The sequence below is a fragment of the Oncorhynchus mykiss genome, chromosome 15, assembly GCF_057628025.1.
Source record: "Oncorhynchus mykiss isolate SJ-2025 chromosome 15, ASM5762802v1, whole genome shotgun sequence".
Lineage (NCBI taxonomy): Eukaryota > Metazoa > Chordata > Actinopteri > Salmoniformes > Salmonidae > Oncorhynchus > Oncorhynchus mykiss.
This window is the reverse complement of record NC_143036.1, coordinates 61,376,505-61,394,015: the sequence shown is the minus strand read 5'-3', so window position 1 is coordinate 61,394,015 and position 17,511 is coordinate 61,376,505. Positions and strand designations below refer to the sequence as shown.

General features: G+C 40.2%; 1 protein-coding gene and 2 pseudogenes across 2 annotated transcripts; 2 read left to right on the top strand and 1 right to left on the bottom strand.

The window, feature by feature from the left end:
* The first annotated feature begins 1,087 nt into the window (after window positions 1-1,087).
* On the top strand, window positions 1,088-5,457 carry LOC110490415 (V-type proton ATPase subunit E 1). Its single transcript, XM_021563798.3, has 10 exons — window positions 1,088-1,232; window positions 1,336-1,395; window positions 2,062-2,127; window positions 2,397-2,506; window positions 2,772-2,838; window positions 2,960-3,049; window positions 3,457-3,525; window positions 3,629-3,723; window positions 3,899-3,986; window positions 4,249-5,457. The coding sequence occupies exons 2-10, from the start codon at window positions 1,363-1,365 to the stop codon at window positions 4,309-4,311; spliced, it is 681 nt and encodes a 226-aa protein (XP_021419473.2). The 5' UTR covers window positions 1,088-1,232; window positions 1,336-1,362; the 3' UTR covers window positions 4,312-5,457.
* A 2,485-nt stretch (window positions 5,458-7,942) lies between these two features.
* Window positions 7,943-10,726, top strand: LOC110490764 (adenosine deaminase 2-A-like; annotated as a pseudogene).
* A 483-nt stretch (window positions 10,727-11,209) lies between these two features.
* Window positions 11,210-16,784, bottom strand: LOC149978132 (putative polypeptide N-acetylgalactosaminyltransferase 8; annotated as a pseudogene). The gene is made up of 7 exons (XR_016486426.1): window positions 16,765-16,784; window positions 14,512-14,709; window positions 14,193-14,307; window positions 13,827-14,012; window positions 13,446-13,558; window positions 11,642-11,715; window positions 11,210-11,526 (listed from the first exon to the last, which is right to left on the bottom strand). The product of XR_016486426.1 is annotated as a putative polypeptide N-acetylgalactosaminyltransferase 8 (transcript).
* Between the last annotated feature and the right edge of the window lie 727 nt (window positions 16,785-17,511).

Sequence of the window (17,511 nt, the reverse complement as noted above, 5' to 3'; positions counted from 1 at the left end):
TATGTTTTATAATATTTGTGTTAGTATTGTGGAGTAACTATAATGTGGATCCATCCTCAGTTTTCTCCTATCACAGCCAGTAAACTCTGTAACAGTTTTAAAGTCACCATTTGCCTCGTGGTGAAATACCTGAGCGGTTTCCGGCAACTGAGTTAGGAAGGATGCCTCTATCTTTGTAGTGACTGGGTGTAATGATACACCATCCAAAGTTTAATTAATAACTTCACCCTGCTCAAAGAGATATTCTGCTTTTTTTATATTTACCCATCTACCAATAGGTTCCCTTTTGTGCGAGGCATTGGAAAACCTCCCTGGTCTTTGTGGAATCTGTGTTTGAAATTCACTGCTCGACTGAGTGACCTTACATATAATTGTATGTGTGTGATATAGAGATTAGGTAGTCATTAAAAAACAATGTTAAACACTATTATTGCACACAGAGTGAGTCCATGGAACTTGTTAAGCAAATGTTTACTCCTGAACTTATTTAGGCTTACCATAACAAAGGGGTTGAATACTTCCTTTGAAGTACTACTTAAGTATTTTTGGGGGGTATCTGTACTTTACTTTACTATTTATATTTTTGACTACTTTTACTTATACTTCACTACATCCCTGAAGAAAATAATGTACTTTTTACTCTTTACATTTTCCCTAAGACCCAAAAGTACTCATTACGTTTTGAGTGCTTAGCAGGACAGGAAAATTGTCCAATTCAGGCACTTATCAAGAGAACATCCCTGGTCATCCCTACTGCCTCTGATCTGGCGGACTCACTGAACAAACACAAATGCTTCATTTGTAAATTATGTTTGAGTGTGAAAGAAAATGGTGGCGTCTGGTTTGCCTAATATAAGGAATTTGAAATTAGTTATACTTTTACTTTTGATACTTAAGTACATTTGTGTACAAGTGACTTTCACTTTTACTTGAGTCATTTAGGTATCTTTACTTTTACTCAAGTATGACAATTGGGTACTTTTTCCACCACTGTTTATTAGATATTTTACAAATGTATCCACTGCACTCACTCGTTTTTGTTAATATATACCCCTAATTTAACGTAGCAGGCATGATATACAGTGTCAGTAGTGTCTGCTCATCACTCGTGTTACTGGTGGGTGAGACCGGAAGTAAACATCATGTGACGTTGAAAATCAGCTGATCCAGCGTAGACGTCTTTAGTCACGACTACAACGATTAATCCATACATTCCTGGCTGTATTTCACTGGTATTTAATGAATTGATTGATACATCGCACTAAAGGATTTACAATATTGAAAACCATGTTGCATTTATTGTATTTATATCACGGTGTTTATATGTTATTCAAGGAAACAAGATACTAGACTGCTGCAACCATGGCGCTCAGCGATGCCGACGTTCAGAAGCAGGTACATTGCAATTACAGCCTTTTAACCTTAATCCAACTTCTGCTATATTGAGGCATTTTTCCTTTCCAATTATAAATGTTTGCAACTGTATATTTGTAAGGAGCATAATTGTGATTGTATTATGCCAAGGTTGTCCTTGAAAATAAATCAGAAATACTTCTACTAAAATGCAATCACAATGTCTAGTATAATTAGGATGTTTAATTGTTAATACATTTAATTGAGACATCTAATTGCACAATACATTTACTCAGTGCTGTATTTGTGAGGTAGAGAGGCAATATATGGTCACATGATGGTAAAACCCATGGTCAGCAGAGGAACTTGAGTGATCCTGGGTGTCTTGTCTCACCAACCCTTCTCATGCACTGTATATAAAGTAGAATAGATTAGGAGGCTTCATAATTACATTTCCCTCTGTAGTTTATGGTTTAGAAACATGTTTTGTTAGATGAAAATGATGAAACAGAAATGTAAGCTATATACATTCCACACAACATGGTTGAACCAAAAGAGAGGTTAATTAATGTACAGAGCAATGAAGCTTTCTAAGTCTGCCTCTTGACTCTCTTCAGTATGAAACATGACTTGGAAAGCATGCCTAATGTGGTGAGTCTTATACTGTCAAATCATCTCTAATTCACGCTGTTCTATCCCCCTGTATAGATCAAACACATGATGGCCTTCATTGAGCAGGAGGCCAATGAAAAGGCAGAAGAAATTGATGCCAAGGTACAGTGCTTATTCACAAGTGACTGGCATAGTTCAACACATACACAGTGTGTTTTCAGCAAACACAAACTCAAAAGATTTGCATAGGCACGTTCAACTGAAATAAGAAAGCATGATCACTCCCCTAAGACATGAGAATTTACTGAATTAAAGCAATCATTTTAGTACCTTTTAACAGTTCTACTGGTTCAATGCTTCTTAAAATGTATCCTCATAAAGACAGGGCCTCCTCATTGCATGCTCTGAGTGACAAGTGTCTCCCCCTGCAGGCGGAAGAGGAGTTCAACATCGAGAAGGGCCGTCTGGTGCAGACCCAGAGGTTGAAGATCATGGAGTATTACGAGAAGAAAGAGAAGCAGATCGAGCAGCAGAAGAAAATGTTAGTCACTCTTTTTCTTTACAGCTCAGGCAGTGTTGCTGCTAGTCTCTCAGCTCCCTCAGAGACTTCCTCAATCTCTTCTTTCTCTGACGAGGAATTTGTCTGACACACAACTTCCTTTTAAGTATTCTAAATTTGAAGTCACATTCAGCAGCTCATTCATTGTAACAAGCACAGTATATGTTACAGTAGCTTTAACTTACAACTGCTTGGACTTGTGATGTGGTCCTGTGCCACAGGTTTACTTACCTCTCTTCCTCTGCAGTCAAATGTCTAACCTGATGAACCAGGCTCGTCTGAAGGTATTAAAGGCTCGCGACGACATGATTTCAGTAAGTTTAATTTGTCTTGGCTGGAATATTGTTTTGTTCAAACACAGCCAGAGGCATGATGTTCTGCTACAGCAATGCATTCCATGTAAATAATAGGCTAACCCTCAATGTGTGCACTCAGGAAATGTTGAGCGAGGCGCGTCAACGGCTGGCCAACGTAGCCAAGGACCCAGCCAGGTACCCAGCACTGATGGACGGGCTGGTTCTGCAGGTGAGGCCTTTTTTGTAATAATGCAATACTTGTCACTGACACAGTTTTAGTGTTTTATTGGGTTTCCCATTAGCTATTGCTAAAGCAGCAACTACTCTTCCTGGGGTCCACACAGAACATAAAACATGACATAAATCGACAAGAACAGCTCAAGGAGAACGACATGCATGTAAAATAAGACCAATAGAACACAACGCTGAGAGCAACAGAAAGAACTATTACTCTAGGCCTACATTCATGTTACATTTTACATTCAGTAGCGTCTATCAGTTACACTCATGCAAACATGTCAGTATGCATTGACATAGGCCTGCATGTTGTTTAGGTCAAAGGCATTGTGCGGTGAGTTTCACTTTATTTGATGCAACTGTTTTGAATGTGTCTGTCGCTCTGTTGTTTAATATTAGGGTTTCTATCAGCTTCTTGAGACCAAAGTGACCATCCGCTGTCGTAAACAGGACCTGCAGGTGCTTCAGGTTAGAATGATCCTTTTCACTTGGTAACAGTTCAATGTTGTTCTAAGTGTATTTCCTTGTATACAGGGTTGATGCATGATTCATATGTTGTATTCCTATTCAGGCGGCTATCCAGAAGACTATTCCCAGCTATAAAGCAGCAGTGAAGAACAATATTGAGGTTCGCATCGACCAGGACAACTTCCTGTCTCCAGACATGTAAGAGGACAGTCCCTTGTCTCAATGTGAACCCATTCATTTCAAATAGGTTTTTACTTTGAATTAGTATTGATTGATTAACACGTTATTGAAAATAATTGTCTTCTGTGGTCTTTCTAAGGTGTAAGTCAAGGGTTCATGAGTTAATTCAAATATGTTTGTGTGTGTCTCTCAGTTCTGGAGGTATTGAAATCTACAACGCTGATGGGAAGATCAAGGTGTCCAACACCCTAGAGAGCAGACTGGACCTCATGGCTCAGCAGGTAAGGGCACAGGGACAGTCTCTCAGGAACTATAGTGGCACTATGAACAGCTAGCACATCTAGTTAATTGACATTTTCCCAATATAAACAACCAACAGTGTGAATATCCTTGCATGAAGCTATCGGCTTACCAAGATTCCTTAGATGTATACACTGTGTGAAGTTTTGCACATGATTGTACTGCAAATTCTCAGATATAGTTTGGCCCTGTTTTTCATGAGGTTCAGCTTGGCACTAATCCAGTGTCTGTCTTTCTGCTCAGATGATGCCTGAGATTCGAGTGGCTCTCTTTGGTCAGAACCAGAACCGCAAGTTTTTGGACTGAGTGTCTCCACCCATCGTCTTGAAGAGGAGTTTTATTTATTTTTGTTGTGTGAAAATTACCATTGCTGTGTCTGTGAAGAATTCCAAAAACGCAGTTAAAAAATGGAGAAGGCACCGTTTTGTCATGTATTATTGTATTTTTGTGCATCTTGGGACAGTATAAAAGTTGAACTTCATTGCAGATGTGAGTAGGAGGAGCAACTTTTGCACAGTGGTAATAGATCTGCTGCTCCCCTTGGGATCTTGGTTTACACACCGCAGTCATCTTTATTATGATTGGCTGGACAGTAATCATTTCAGTCTGATTGGATCAGGCTGCATGAGAGAAATAGAGTACCACAGTATGAGTCATAATTCCCATAAAACCTAGCAGTCAAACAAGGAAATGGTTCCAATCGTTTTTTCACCATACATTTTTCCCATATGGGATTTTTAGAAACACTCATAAGGGCTGTGTTTCATGGAGGCTTACCCTGGCAGGACGTTTTGATAACTGTAAATCTCTCTAGGACAAGGTGACTTGTATCAATGTATTAACCTAAAAAAAAAAATGAAATTCAAATGTGGCTATAATAAAGAACTACAAATGCCATGATGATCGGGACGAGACTGCCGAATCTAGGCAAATGTAAGAATCTCGGATTTGAGAGTAAATAGAGCTGAATATATTGATAAATCACCTTGTCCCAGAAATGTACATGGTTAACAAACCGCCAACCCATGGTAAGCCTACAAGAAATACAGCCCTTATTGTAAGTGTTTCTAAAATTACCTAAGGGGAAAACATGGTGGGGAAATTATTGGAACCATTTCATTGTTTGACTGTTAGGTTTTATGGGTATTATGACAGCTCCACTGTGGGAGTCTATTGTAGCCAATGCATCTTGTATCGGCTCCTTATTTCATCTAATAACATCTTCCTCTCATGAAAAAATATTATACAACATTGCATAGAGCATTGACTATTTGCTCCCATCTATCACAATTTAAATGAAGTGATGCTGGAAAAACATTGAAGACCAACTATGTCCTTGTTGAATCCAATTAAGTTATTGATATGTCTTTGCTGTTGTATCATGAAACAAGGAAGGGTCAACATTTAAGAGGTTATTGTGAAAATGTTATAAAGATTAAATCGATAGTATCAGTTGCCGGCTCTTTTTTGACTTACACCGATTTCTCTATCGTGCCACATTTTTTGGTGACAGGAGTTGCACTATAGTCTCTTATTTATTGAAGTGAATCATCCATGGCCCCTCCAGATAATCTCATGACATGCTACATTTGTGGTCTGCATTCTGCTGACTAGCAACAACCATTAAACAAGTGGGTATACCACAATGGTATTGTGAGCCCGTCAACTCAGACTAAATAGCATAGTACTGGGGTAGTTTATTGAGAGAGGTTTACACCCTTAAGAAGAAAAAAGTGAATAAGGGAAGTGTACAATACTTTGCTTCTGTTGCTTTTCATTTGTAAGTATGCTTTGTTAATGTAAACGTTGGTTGCATTCAATTGTTTGATTCAAATTGTATGATTATCTGAACATTCCTGTTCAGTGCTGTGTTTCATTGTTCTTAGAAATCCAATTTTATTTGCCACATACACGTGTTTAGCAGATGTTATTGCGAGTGTAGCGAAATGCTTGTGTTTCTAGCTCCAACAGTGCAGTAACGTCTAACAATACACACAATCTAAATTTAAGGAACGGAATTAAGAATAAATATTTTGATGAGCAATGTTGGAGCAGCATAGATTAAGATATAGTGAAATAGGATAGAATACAGTGTATACAGTTGAAGTCGGAAGTTTACACACACCGTAGCCAAATACATTTAAACTCAGTTTTTCACAATTCCTGACATTTAATCCTAGTAAACATTCCCTGTCTTAGGTCAGTTAGGATCACCACTTTATTTTAAGAATGTGAAATGTCAGAATAATAATAGAGAAAATGATTTATTTCAGCTTTTATTTCTTTCATCCCATTCCCAGTGGGTCAGAAGTTTACATACACTCAATTAGTATTTGGTAGCATTGCCTTTAAATTGTTTAACTTGGGTCAAACGTTTCAGGTAGCCTTCCACAAGCTTACCAAAATAAGTTGGGTGCATTTTGACCCATTCCTCCTGACAGAGCTGGTGTAACTGAGTCTGGTTTGTAGGCCTCCTTGCTCGCACATGCTTTTTCAGTTCTGCCCACAAATTTTCTATGGGATTGAGGTCAGGGCTTTGGAATGGCCACTCCAACACCTTGACTTTGTTGTCCTTAAGCCATTTTGCTACGACTTTGGAAGTATGCTTGGGTTCATTGTCCATTTGGAAGACCCATTTGTGACCAAGCTTTAACTTCCTGACTGATACCTTGAGATGTTGCTTCAATATATCCACATATTTTCCTACCTCATGATGCCATCTATTTTGTAAAGTTACCAGACCCTCCTGCAGCAAAGCACCCCCACAACATGATGCTGCCACCCCCGTGCTTCACAGTTGGGATGGTGTTCTTTGGCTTTTAAGCCTCCCCCTTTTTCCTCCAAACGTTATGTTTGTGGCCAAACAGTTCAATTTTTGTTTCATCAGACCAGAGGACATTTCTCCAAAAAGTATGATCTTTGTCCCCATGTGCAGTTGTAAACCGTAGTCGGGCTTTTTTATGGCGGTTTTGGAGCCGTGGCTTTTTCCTTGCTGAGCGGCCTTTCAGGTTATGTCGTTATAGGACTCATTTTACTGTGGATATAGGTAGCTTTGTGCCTGTTTCCTCCAGCATCTTCACAAGGTCATTTGCTGTTGTTCTGGGATTGATTTGTACTTTTTGCACCAAAGTACATTCATCTCTAGGAGACAGAATTTTGCAATTCTACAATTCTTTTTCTGAGGTCTTGACTGATTTCTTTTGATTTCCCCATGTTATCAGGCAAAGAGGCACTGAGTTTGAAGGTAGGCCTTGAAATACATCCACAGGTACACCTCCAATTGACTCAAATGATGTCAATTATCCTATCATAAGCTTCTAAAGCCATGATATCATTTTCTGGAATTTTACAAGCTGTTTAAAGGCACAGTCAATTTAGTGTATGTAAACTTCTGACCCACTGGAATTGTGATACAGTGAATTATAAGTGAAATAATCTGTCTGTAAACAATTGTTGGAAAAATTACTTGCACAAAGTAGATGTTCTAACTGACTTGCCAAAACTATAGTTTGTTAACAAGACATTTGTGGAGTGGTTTAAAAATGAGTTGTAATGATTCCAACCTAATTGTATGTAAACTTCCGGCTTCAACTGTATATATATATATATATGAGATGAGAAATGCAAAATATGTAAAAAATTAAGTGACTGTCATATTCTTTGTCGGAATGCTGGTGAGTTGCCGCCGCTCTGATTTCAAAAAGTTCTCCCCGGCTTTATGTAATAACACAAATTCCTGGGATAATAATGTAAGAAATAATACATAAACTAAATATTGTAATGTTTCCTAAGAGCATGAAGCACGGCAGCCCTATCCGTTGGTGCTATTTTCTCTTGCAGCATCAGCGTATAGGTTTACAGTAGTACCTTGTGTTCTAAATTACAATTTCTGAAAAAGTCTTTATTCATTGTTGAATAAAATGTAATATTTAGTTGAATGAGTGGCCTCCTCAAGAAGGATTTCCACAGCCGCTTCTTCCAACCTCCAATGACACTGCAGGACAAGGTGGTTTTGCCCTCTAGAGGGAACTATAACATCACCCTCCAGTTGGCAGCTGTGATGTGCTGTGTTACAGTATGTGACGGGACCCCGGACCCCAGTAAGAGGGAGACGATGTTGCACCAGGAGGCCTCCAGGCAGACAGGAGGCCGTGTGCAGTTGACAGGGGCAGAGCAGCGGCTCGACACAAACCTTCACAAGCTAAAAGAAGAAGAGATGGCTGCAGCCCAGTTCCCTCCTGCCATTCACTTCTTCAAGGCACGGCGCCTCATCCATAGGAGTCCCATCTTTAGCCTGCTGCAAATGATGCCCAAAGGTAACACAGTAATACAGTCCCACCTCCCTACAAATCTTTTCCATCGATTTATGTATGGTTAGTACATTCTCTATGCTGGGTCACAGGGGCAGCCCCCCACATCCACAGCTCATCCCTGGTTGATTGGCTGGTGAAGAACATCACATACAGGCCCCATTGTTACATCTGCTTCACATGGGGCAGGTCTGTACGGTTCGTCTTCTCTACCTGATACTGCCTCTACTGGCAACTGTTGAAGACCTTGAGAGCCAACATGGCGGATCCTACAGACAGTCCACTATATCATCAAAGCCAAGCAATACAAATAGGCGTCTGTGAATGAACACATGTAGTAGCAAAAAGACAACTTTCTTATTCATGGAAGGGTAGTTTATCTTTTTGGATGTTTTTCCAGCTTGATGCAAAACCTCACACTATCCAATGATGATCCAAACACTACCTACCCGAGCCAGGATGCAGTGTGGGAGAGGTTTGAGATGGCATTCGTGGCCATGGCTGGGCTGGTCAGCTACGCTCCTGTGTTTAAATACTTTCTCTACAAGGGCTTAGAACAGCTATTTCATGACAACATCACGTTCCTGGAACTAAGAACTGGGCTATCAAGGGTTCGTACTGTGGACCTTAATTGAAAGTATATTGGGAAATGTAGTGGGCTGGAATTACATGTTACCTAGGCTATTTTAGATAGCTATATTTTTTTTCTTCCCCCAAGGGTTTTTGGAGTTTTGAACTGTTTTTATTCTGCACATCCTGCAGAAATACGAGCTGGAAGCAACCATGATAAAGCCTGGTCCCTGAGGACTTATCAGGAAGGCACTCACCAGTTTGTGGCTGAACACCCTGGCTTTCTGGGAGCTCAACTCATCATTTCTGTCCCTAGGTACAGTACAGACATAATTATTTATAATCATTTCGGACACTCTATCTGTGCTTGACTGAGCTAGCATGTTGCAATGGAAACAATAGAATGATTGGCACTGCCCTTGTGTGCACCTTAGGGTTCTAAGTGTGTCTGATGTTAAAGCAGCTGTAAAAGAGGCCATTCAGATGCAGAAGGATTTCCCAGAGTTTGTTGCAGGATTCGACCTGGTGAGAATTCTTTTGAGGGGTAGAACCAATCATTATGTCCACTCATTACTGAAAATAAATACACAAACAATTTCCTGATTTAATACAATGTTTACAAACGTATTTATTACATTCCGTCTATTTGACATACCTTGTAAAGTGAACTGTTCTTTTGTGGTTTTAGGTTGTCAAGCTCTCGACCTGCAGAGCTTGGAGTCACGCTGCCATACTTCTTTCATGCAGGAGAGACTGGCAAGCATAGGATGATTGATTTAAAACAATTGTGTAATGAACAAAAACAAATCTACGGTATCTGCATATTAATGTGATGCACTTATAGTATAACGTGTGTGTGTGTGTGCACGCATTCATACGTTCGCAGACCATGAGGGCACTGAAGTGGATGAAAGCATTCTGGATGCCCTACTGTTCAACACCACACGTATTGAGAATGGGTGTTAGGTATGCGTAACTGGCTGTAAGGGAGTCAGGCACAGGAGAGCATAAGTTGGGCAGCCAAAGGAGCCTTTTATTTCGGAGAACAAAACACAAAACACAAGGCACTAAGAACACTAAACACAAAATGGGTTGACATAACCCAGCGCAAACCAGTCTAGCGTGCACATACACGACAACTCCCCACACAGACATGGGGGGGAACAGATGGTTATATACACGTCTAATACTGAGGGAATTGAAACCAGGTGTGTAGGAAAACAAGACAAGACAAATGGAAAAATTAAAGGTGGATCGGCGATGGCTATAAAGCCGGTGACGTCGACCTCCGAACGCCGCCCGAACAACGAGAGGAACCAACTTTGGCAGAAGTCGTGACAATGGGTATGCCTTGGCACACCACCCACTGGCAAAGGAGCTCTCCAGGAAAGACAACGTGGCCGTGGAAGTATGCCCCATCTCAAACCAGGTAAATGCCATTGTCTGTCAGTACTCATCATAATATTAACTAATTCCCATTGGTTAAATAAAAAAGCTGCACTGTAGGGTATTTCAGTTTGATGACAGTAAAGTTAATCTTAACTGTAACTCTAGATTTCTCTGTGTCAGTTGTCATTAGTCCATTGAGTTAAATCAGTGTTGCCGTCCCTGAATCCCTGTGTGTCAATGGCCAGGTGCTGAAGCTGGTGTCCGACCTAAGGAACCACCCTGCAGCTGTGCTGATGTCTGAGGGCCACCCCATGGTGGTCAGCTCTGATGACCCGTCCCTGTTTGGGACCACTGGACTTTCCTATGACTTCTATGAGGTGTTTGTGGGCATCGGTGGCTTGAGGGCTAACCTGGGCACTCTCAAGGAGCTGGCCATCAACTCCATAAGGTGAGGTCAAGAGTTGTTTAGAGAATTTCAATGTAATAGTATTTCATGTATCTCTATGGTATTACCTCTGTTTGCTCTGGATAATAAGTGTTTCATCTCTCATGGCTGTTAACATAGCTAGCTAGCGTATGGGTGATTGGGTTCGGAGACTACCAAGTGCTTAATTTGTAGTCGTGAAAAGTTTGTTTGACAAAGTAACCACGAATCTACCATAGATATAGCTCACTGCCATCACAGTTGAAAGAGAGAGGGCTAGCCATGTGGTAGAGGCCGTGGGATAAATTCATCTCTGAGAACTCATACAGTAATCCCTGAGCAGTCAAGGACGGGACTTCTTCAAAACCAGAATGATGTAAACTCAGCTCTATATGATGTCAATGCAGACACATATTCTATGACCCTCTTTGGTGAAAATCTACAGTGAATCAGTAACAAACCACAAATGAGTGTAAATACAGGAATCATATTTATTCTTTCTTTGCTCAATAGCATTTCACATTCTGTGAAGGATGTAAATCTGTCCCCATGAAGCTATGTACAACCAACAGCTCACTAAGATCACACAGTCATCTCACTGCTGACTACCGATTGGCTTTTCAAAGCATGATGATAACTCCTATAGTCCTGCTGTATTGTCTATGGTACAGTAGGCCTAGACATCTCAGTGTATCAGAAGTCTTCTATCACATTCCGTATTTTCCAGTGCTGCCCACTGCACTCCTGAATGATGAGCAGGTAGTCAGTGTCCTCCCCTGGGGTAATCACCAGACATCTCTTTGTCTGTCTGTTCTGGATGGCTTTTCCCTGTAAAACACAGCAAACATTCTACTGTACAATATCACACTAAAGTCAAAGACATCTCCCATGTTTCCAACAGTTTATAAGCATCAATTTCCCTATTTCATGTTGGAGTGCTTACCTGTTGAAATTCCCAGAGCATGTGGAATCCCTTCTGCTTGGCCTCCTTGCACTCATACAGTCCTGGGGTTTGAGCTGTTGATTTCATGGACACAGATTAAACAATTATAAAAGTGCAAATTCCTATCCTGATAATGAGTTGGAATTATGACCCTGCATCCAATTGAAGAAGTAATTATATGCACCAAACACAGTTGGTGAGGAAATATACAGTGGGGCAAAAAAGTATTTAGTCAGCCACCAATTGTGCAAGTTCTCCCACTTAAAAAGATGAGAGAGGCCTGTAATTTTCATCATAGGTACACTTCAACTATGACAGACAAAATGAGACATCTGAAAATCACATTGTAGGATTTTTTATGAATTTAATTGCAAATTATGGTGGAAAATAAGTATTTGGTCAATAACAAAAGTTTATCTCAATACTTTGTTATATACCCTTTGTTGGCAATGACAGAGGTCAAACATTTTCTGTAAGTCTTCACAAGGTTTTCACACACTTTTGCTGTTATTTTGGCCCATTCCTCCATGCAGATCTCCTCTAGAGCAGTGATGTTTTGGGGCTGTTGCTGGGCAACACGGACTTTCAACTCCCTCCAAAGATTTTCTATGGGGTTGAGATCTGGAGACTGGCTAGGCCACACCAGGACCTTGAAATGCTTCTTACGAAGCCACTCCTTCATTGCCCGGGCGGTGTGATTGGGATCATTGTCATGCTGAAAGACCCAGCCACGTTTCATCTTCAATGCCCTTGCTGACCGAAGGAGGTTTTCACTCAATCTCACGATACTTGGACCCATTCATTATTTCCTATACACGGATCAGTCGTCCTGGTCCCTTTGCAAAAAAACAGCCCCAAAGCATGATGTTTCCACCCCCATGCTTCACAGTAGGTATGGTGTTCTTTGGATCTAACTCAGCATTCTTCTTCCTCCAAACACGACGAGTTGAGTTTTTAACCACAAGTTCTATTTTGGTTTCATCTGACCATATGACATTCTCCCAATCTTCTTCTGGATCATCCAAATGCTCTCTAGCAAACTTCAGACGGGCCTGGACATGTACTGGCTTAAGCAGGGGGACATGTCTGGCACTGCAGGATTTGAGTCCCTGGCAGCGTAGTGTGTTACTGATGGTAGGCTTTGTTACTTTGGTCCCAGCTCTCTGCAGGGCATTCACTAGGTTCCCCCGTGTGGTTCTGGGATTTTTGCTCACCGTTCTTGTGATCATTTTGACCCCACGGGGTGAGTTCTTGCGTGGAGCCCCAGATCGAGGGAGATTAACAGTGGTCTTGTATGTCTTCCATTTCCTAATAATTGCTCCCACAGTTGATTTCTTCAAACCAAGCTGCTTACCTATTGCAGATTCAGTCTTCCCAGCCTGGTGCAGGTCTACAATTTTGTTTCTGGTGTCCTTTGACAGCTCTTTGGTCTTGGCCATAGTGGAGTTTGGAGTGTGACTGTTTGAGGTTGTGGTGTCTTTTATACTGATAACAAGTTCAAACAGGTGCCATTAATACAGGTAACGAGTGGAGGACAGAGGAGCCACTTAAAGAAGAAGTTACAGGTCTGTGAGAGCCAGAAATCTTGCTTGTTTGTAAGTGACCAAATAGGTCAGATTTCTTCCCCTAATTTTGTCTGTCATAGTTGAAGTGTACCTATGATGAAAATTACAGGCCTCTCTCATATTTTTAAGTCGGAGAACTTGCACAACTGGTGGCTGACTAAATACTTTTTTGCCCCACTGTATCCAGAACAACAGTAACATTTTAGTATCACTCACAGCTCCATAACCAAGCAAGTCACCCAGGGGGTCTAACATTGGATACACATTGTCCAGATACCACTGGAAGGGTTTGCAGTTCAGACCCTCTCAACTTCTTCCTCTCTGAAACATCCCCAATGTCTATGCCATGATCCTGTGGTGAGAAAGAGGAAGATTTGTAAATCAGAAACACAGGCTGTGTGAGCAATCTACCTATTATCCACTTGATGATGGCTTACCGCCATCATTTTACAAAGATCCTATGATCTTTATTATGGCATTGAGTAATAGACCATTCTTATAATATTGACTGTCTAGTCTACTTATTTTCAAACACAAAGCATGCATCACAGTGATGATTGTTATTCCATAGGAGCAGCTGAACAAAACCTACTTTTTGAATGGTTTGTTGTGTACAGTACCTTCAGTGGGAGGTTCCAGGCGATGTTGACATTATGTTTGTATTCATCCATCCAGACCTCAGCCACTCTCAGAGCATTCCTCTTCATTGTAATGCTCAGGTCTGGGAGATCAGGTTTATGGGCCCTCCCTATGTGGGCTATTTTAGAACAAGGTATGACCTCGACACTTCCACCACACAGCCACACCTAGACACACCAAACACCAAGAGACAAGGATGAGTCTATAGATATGGACTGAAGTGTCTGGATGTTGGACGTAGATTGGTTTGTTCAAACTGAACGACTCAAGAACAGAAAGCAAATCTGCAAACACAAGTCTGCTTTGATTTCCAACATTCATTTAGAAACTGTAGCAGAGGGGCTTACCCGGATGCCCAGTTCAACATTTTCACCTCCATAGATCTTCATACCACCATCCAGAGCACCAATTTCCCCAAAGAACAGGCGGTCAACCACTAGTATGCCCATAATGGAGGGGCTCCTGACAAACATACACAACACATAATGGTCATTTCTAAAATGGGAGATGTGACATTCATGTTAATGAATAGATATCGCAAAATAACAATGCAGGTGTAAATATTAGGTAAGATTTTCCTCCCAAAGCTGTGTTTTCCTTTTCCCCTTTTCAAACAGACTTGTGAAACAGGCCTATCATCTGATGATGAAATCACAAACAACTCACTTTCCTGGCTGTGACTCATCTTTTAGGGCATAACACTCAGGTCTGAAGGACTCGTACATACACCACAGGGCCCAGTCAAAGGCGTTTGCATTCGGCCAATAACGTGTGACTGTCAAGTCATCGAAATGGACTTTGTCAAACACCGGTGTCAACACCAACGTGCGGTCCTCCTTTATCCGAGCTAACAGAGGCTCCGCCCTGTTCACAGAAACACAGAGTGAAAACATTGTGTTAAAGGAGACTCAAAAAAATATCACTGAGTGTCTTTATAATATGTATATGGCACATGGAAACCAAATGAGGATGGTCTATGGTGATAAGTGGGATGGGCTGAGAGTGGCTGAGGCGTGGATTAAAGAGTTTACGTTTGATAATATATTATTGTTATGTGACTGCTTTATATAAAAGTATCATGTATGTAAAATGTATATGTAAAATGTATGTATATGTAGCAAAGTAGCTGTAAAACAACTAAGATATTTGTCCTCTGAAGAGGGGGTTGTGTCATGGAAATTTCCTCTATTTACCAAATCATGGGAGCAAACCACACACACAAGTCAGAGTTAGTTATCAAAGTCCATCTTTAATTATATGAGCTCTATCACAACCCTGTGACTCTCAGATCGATTCAGTGTCTAAACCATGAATTCTCTGAGAGCCCCTTCCACATTTCAAATGAGGTCCTTTATAGTAAAGACACACACACAGGATAAGACAGCATAGACATAATAAATCGTTCAGCTTTGTCTCCTTACTCAAACCCCAGAACCATAAACCAACCCTCCATATCAACAGGCATATATCAAATTGTCATTTAGATGCAACCAACTCTAAATACAACCTCCTGGACAAGCTCACAGAGAGGAGGGTGAGGCTATAGGTTAAGATAGAAACAACATAAGAGGGAGCATAGAATGATTCCAGACACTGCAACCTTCCTTTCCCCACTATGGGAAAGGTAGAGAGTGAAAGATATGTTTACACATGATGACACTTTGACCTCTCCCCTCTCAGCGGCCCAGGCAACTTAATTTTGACATAGAACAGATAACTGCAACCTCACCACAGAATTACACAAAAATACCATTCTGATGAGAATTAACTTACACATATTTGATGAATATAAAACATCTTACATATGTTACCAACAAATTCTGAATCTTCCCTAACATTCCCCTCTCAAGGGACTCAGTCCCTTTTGAAGAATCAGAATAGTAACATACTCAATATTTTAAAATTAAAATCCCCTCAATGTCAAATACCTTAGCTTATATGTAAGCTTCCTCCCTTCTGAAACTAAGATTACAACAACCTTTATTCTACAAGACAACCTTGCACATGTTTAATGACACAGAATAATCCATTTGAGGAAAATAAAAACATAACATATTTATGCTCTTTCAATTACATGAGAACCAGTGTCTAAACACAGGCCTCCTCACAACATATAGGACAGACATCCCTCTAAGTACTCATGCTCAGAAATATACTCAGGAATAGAGAATAGGTTGTTGAAATCATTCATATTCCAAATCATAAGTAACAACCCAACTATTTATCAAACCAATATTTAGAATAGCATTCCTCAGTGATTCAAATTTGTCTTATCACTCAAAGTAAAAACCTCAATTTAACACACATCAATATTAGCAGATTTACATACAGTATAATTATCCCATAATTCTACTATTAACTTTTTTAATCATGATTTTAATACAGATCAGTATCTCAATGCATTCTTAATCTAAATTACTACAATTTACATGGTGTAGACCTCTTCAATCAATCTGATACCACAAAAGTATAAACAATTTTAATGGCACAGTTTGATTAAACCCCCCCCCCCTCTCAGGCACGGCATCTTCTGGCATCTTCGTTTTTCTTCAAATAGCTTTACAGTTCAAAATGGACGGCCCATGATAATGTCCCAATTTCAATGTCTCATCTTTACCACTCATGTCTTGTCCATTCGTCAACCAACATACCAGCAACATAAGAAAATGTTAGATCAGATCTTTCTCCATGATCACTCCAAGTGGACTCCTCACAGTATGACAGAACCATGAAAGAAAAGCAGTTGATAGCTTAGATCTGATACTGGACACCAATTTCTGGCTTGGTTCTTTTCTCTCGGTAGAAGTGGTTAGGAAAGCCTCCTTCAATGCCTTTGTCTCTCTTCTTCAGCCAGTTAGAGGGGGTTTTGAGGTACACACACCATTCGGTCCAAATGATCTCTTCCATGCATTAAGATACCGTCTGATGTCACCCTTCATGATAACCTCGAAAGAACAGATCAGAACAACAGTTTAGTTCAGTTCATTAAACTACATGATGAATGATTACTTTTACCAATTATTCTTAACACACATATCTAAACATATTTCACAGAGAATATCAAAACATTCTATTGAAACTATTCTTTCAAATTGGTTTATACTCCCCATCTCACTGTCAACTTCATCGTAGAGCCCAGGATCAAGAAATTAGACCTATACCCCTCGGGAATAGAACAAAACAAACACAACAATACAATACACTCAACAATACAATACACTCAACAATACAATACACTCATTCACATATCACTTAAGTTGTATAACTTCAATTCAAACCCTCAAAAAACTGAATCCTCCCCCATGTTTTACACACATCTCTCCGTATGAGAGTAATGTAAAACAAAATGTCAGCTAACCTAATCAAATTAAAATCACTAAACTGAAGGGAAAAAAAAACACTCCACAAAGAAAAATTATTTAACCCCTATGGTCATAGGAAAATAGACTTAAAGCAGCATACCCTTAGTTAAAAGCAATGCCCTCTTCACACTGGTCCAAATTACAAATATGGATTAAGAAACATATTTACCAATTACACAAATTATTTTGAAAGCAGTATTACAAATGACCATACATTTATTTTCCAAATGGCTTTCCAATGCGGGTGATCAAGCCACAACGGAAAGTCATCAGAAGGTCATAGGTCATACAAAACCCTCCAAAG

Bases quoted from the DNA above. Each gene is read 5' to 3' on its own strand.
- LOC110490415 (XM_021563798.3), top strand. From the start codon at position 1,363: ATGGCGCTCAGCGATGCCGACGTTCAGAAGCAG. The intron at 2,507-2,771 runs GTTAGTCACTCT...CTTCCTCTGCAG, and splicing joins ATCGAGCAGCAGAAGAAAAT to TCAAATGTCTAACCTGATGA. The intron at 3,050-3,456 runs GTGAGGCCTTTT...GTTTAATATTAG, and splicing joins TGGACGGGCTGGTTCTGCAG to GGTTTCTATCAGCTTCTTGA.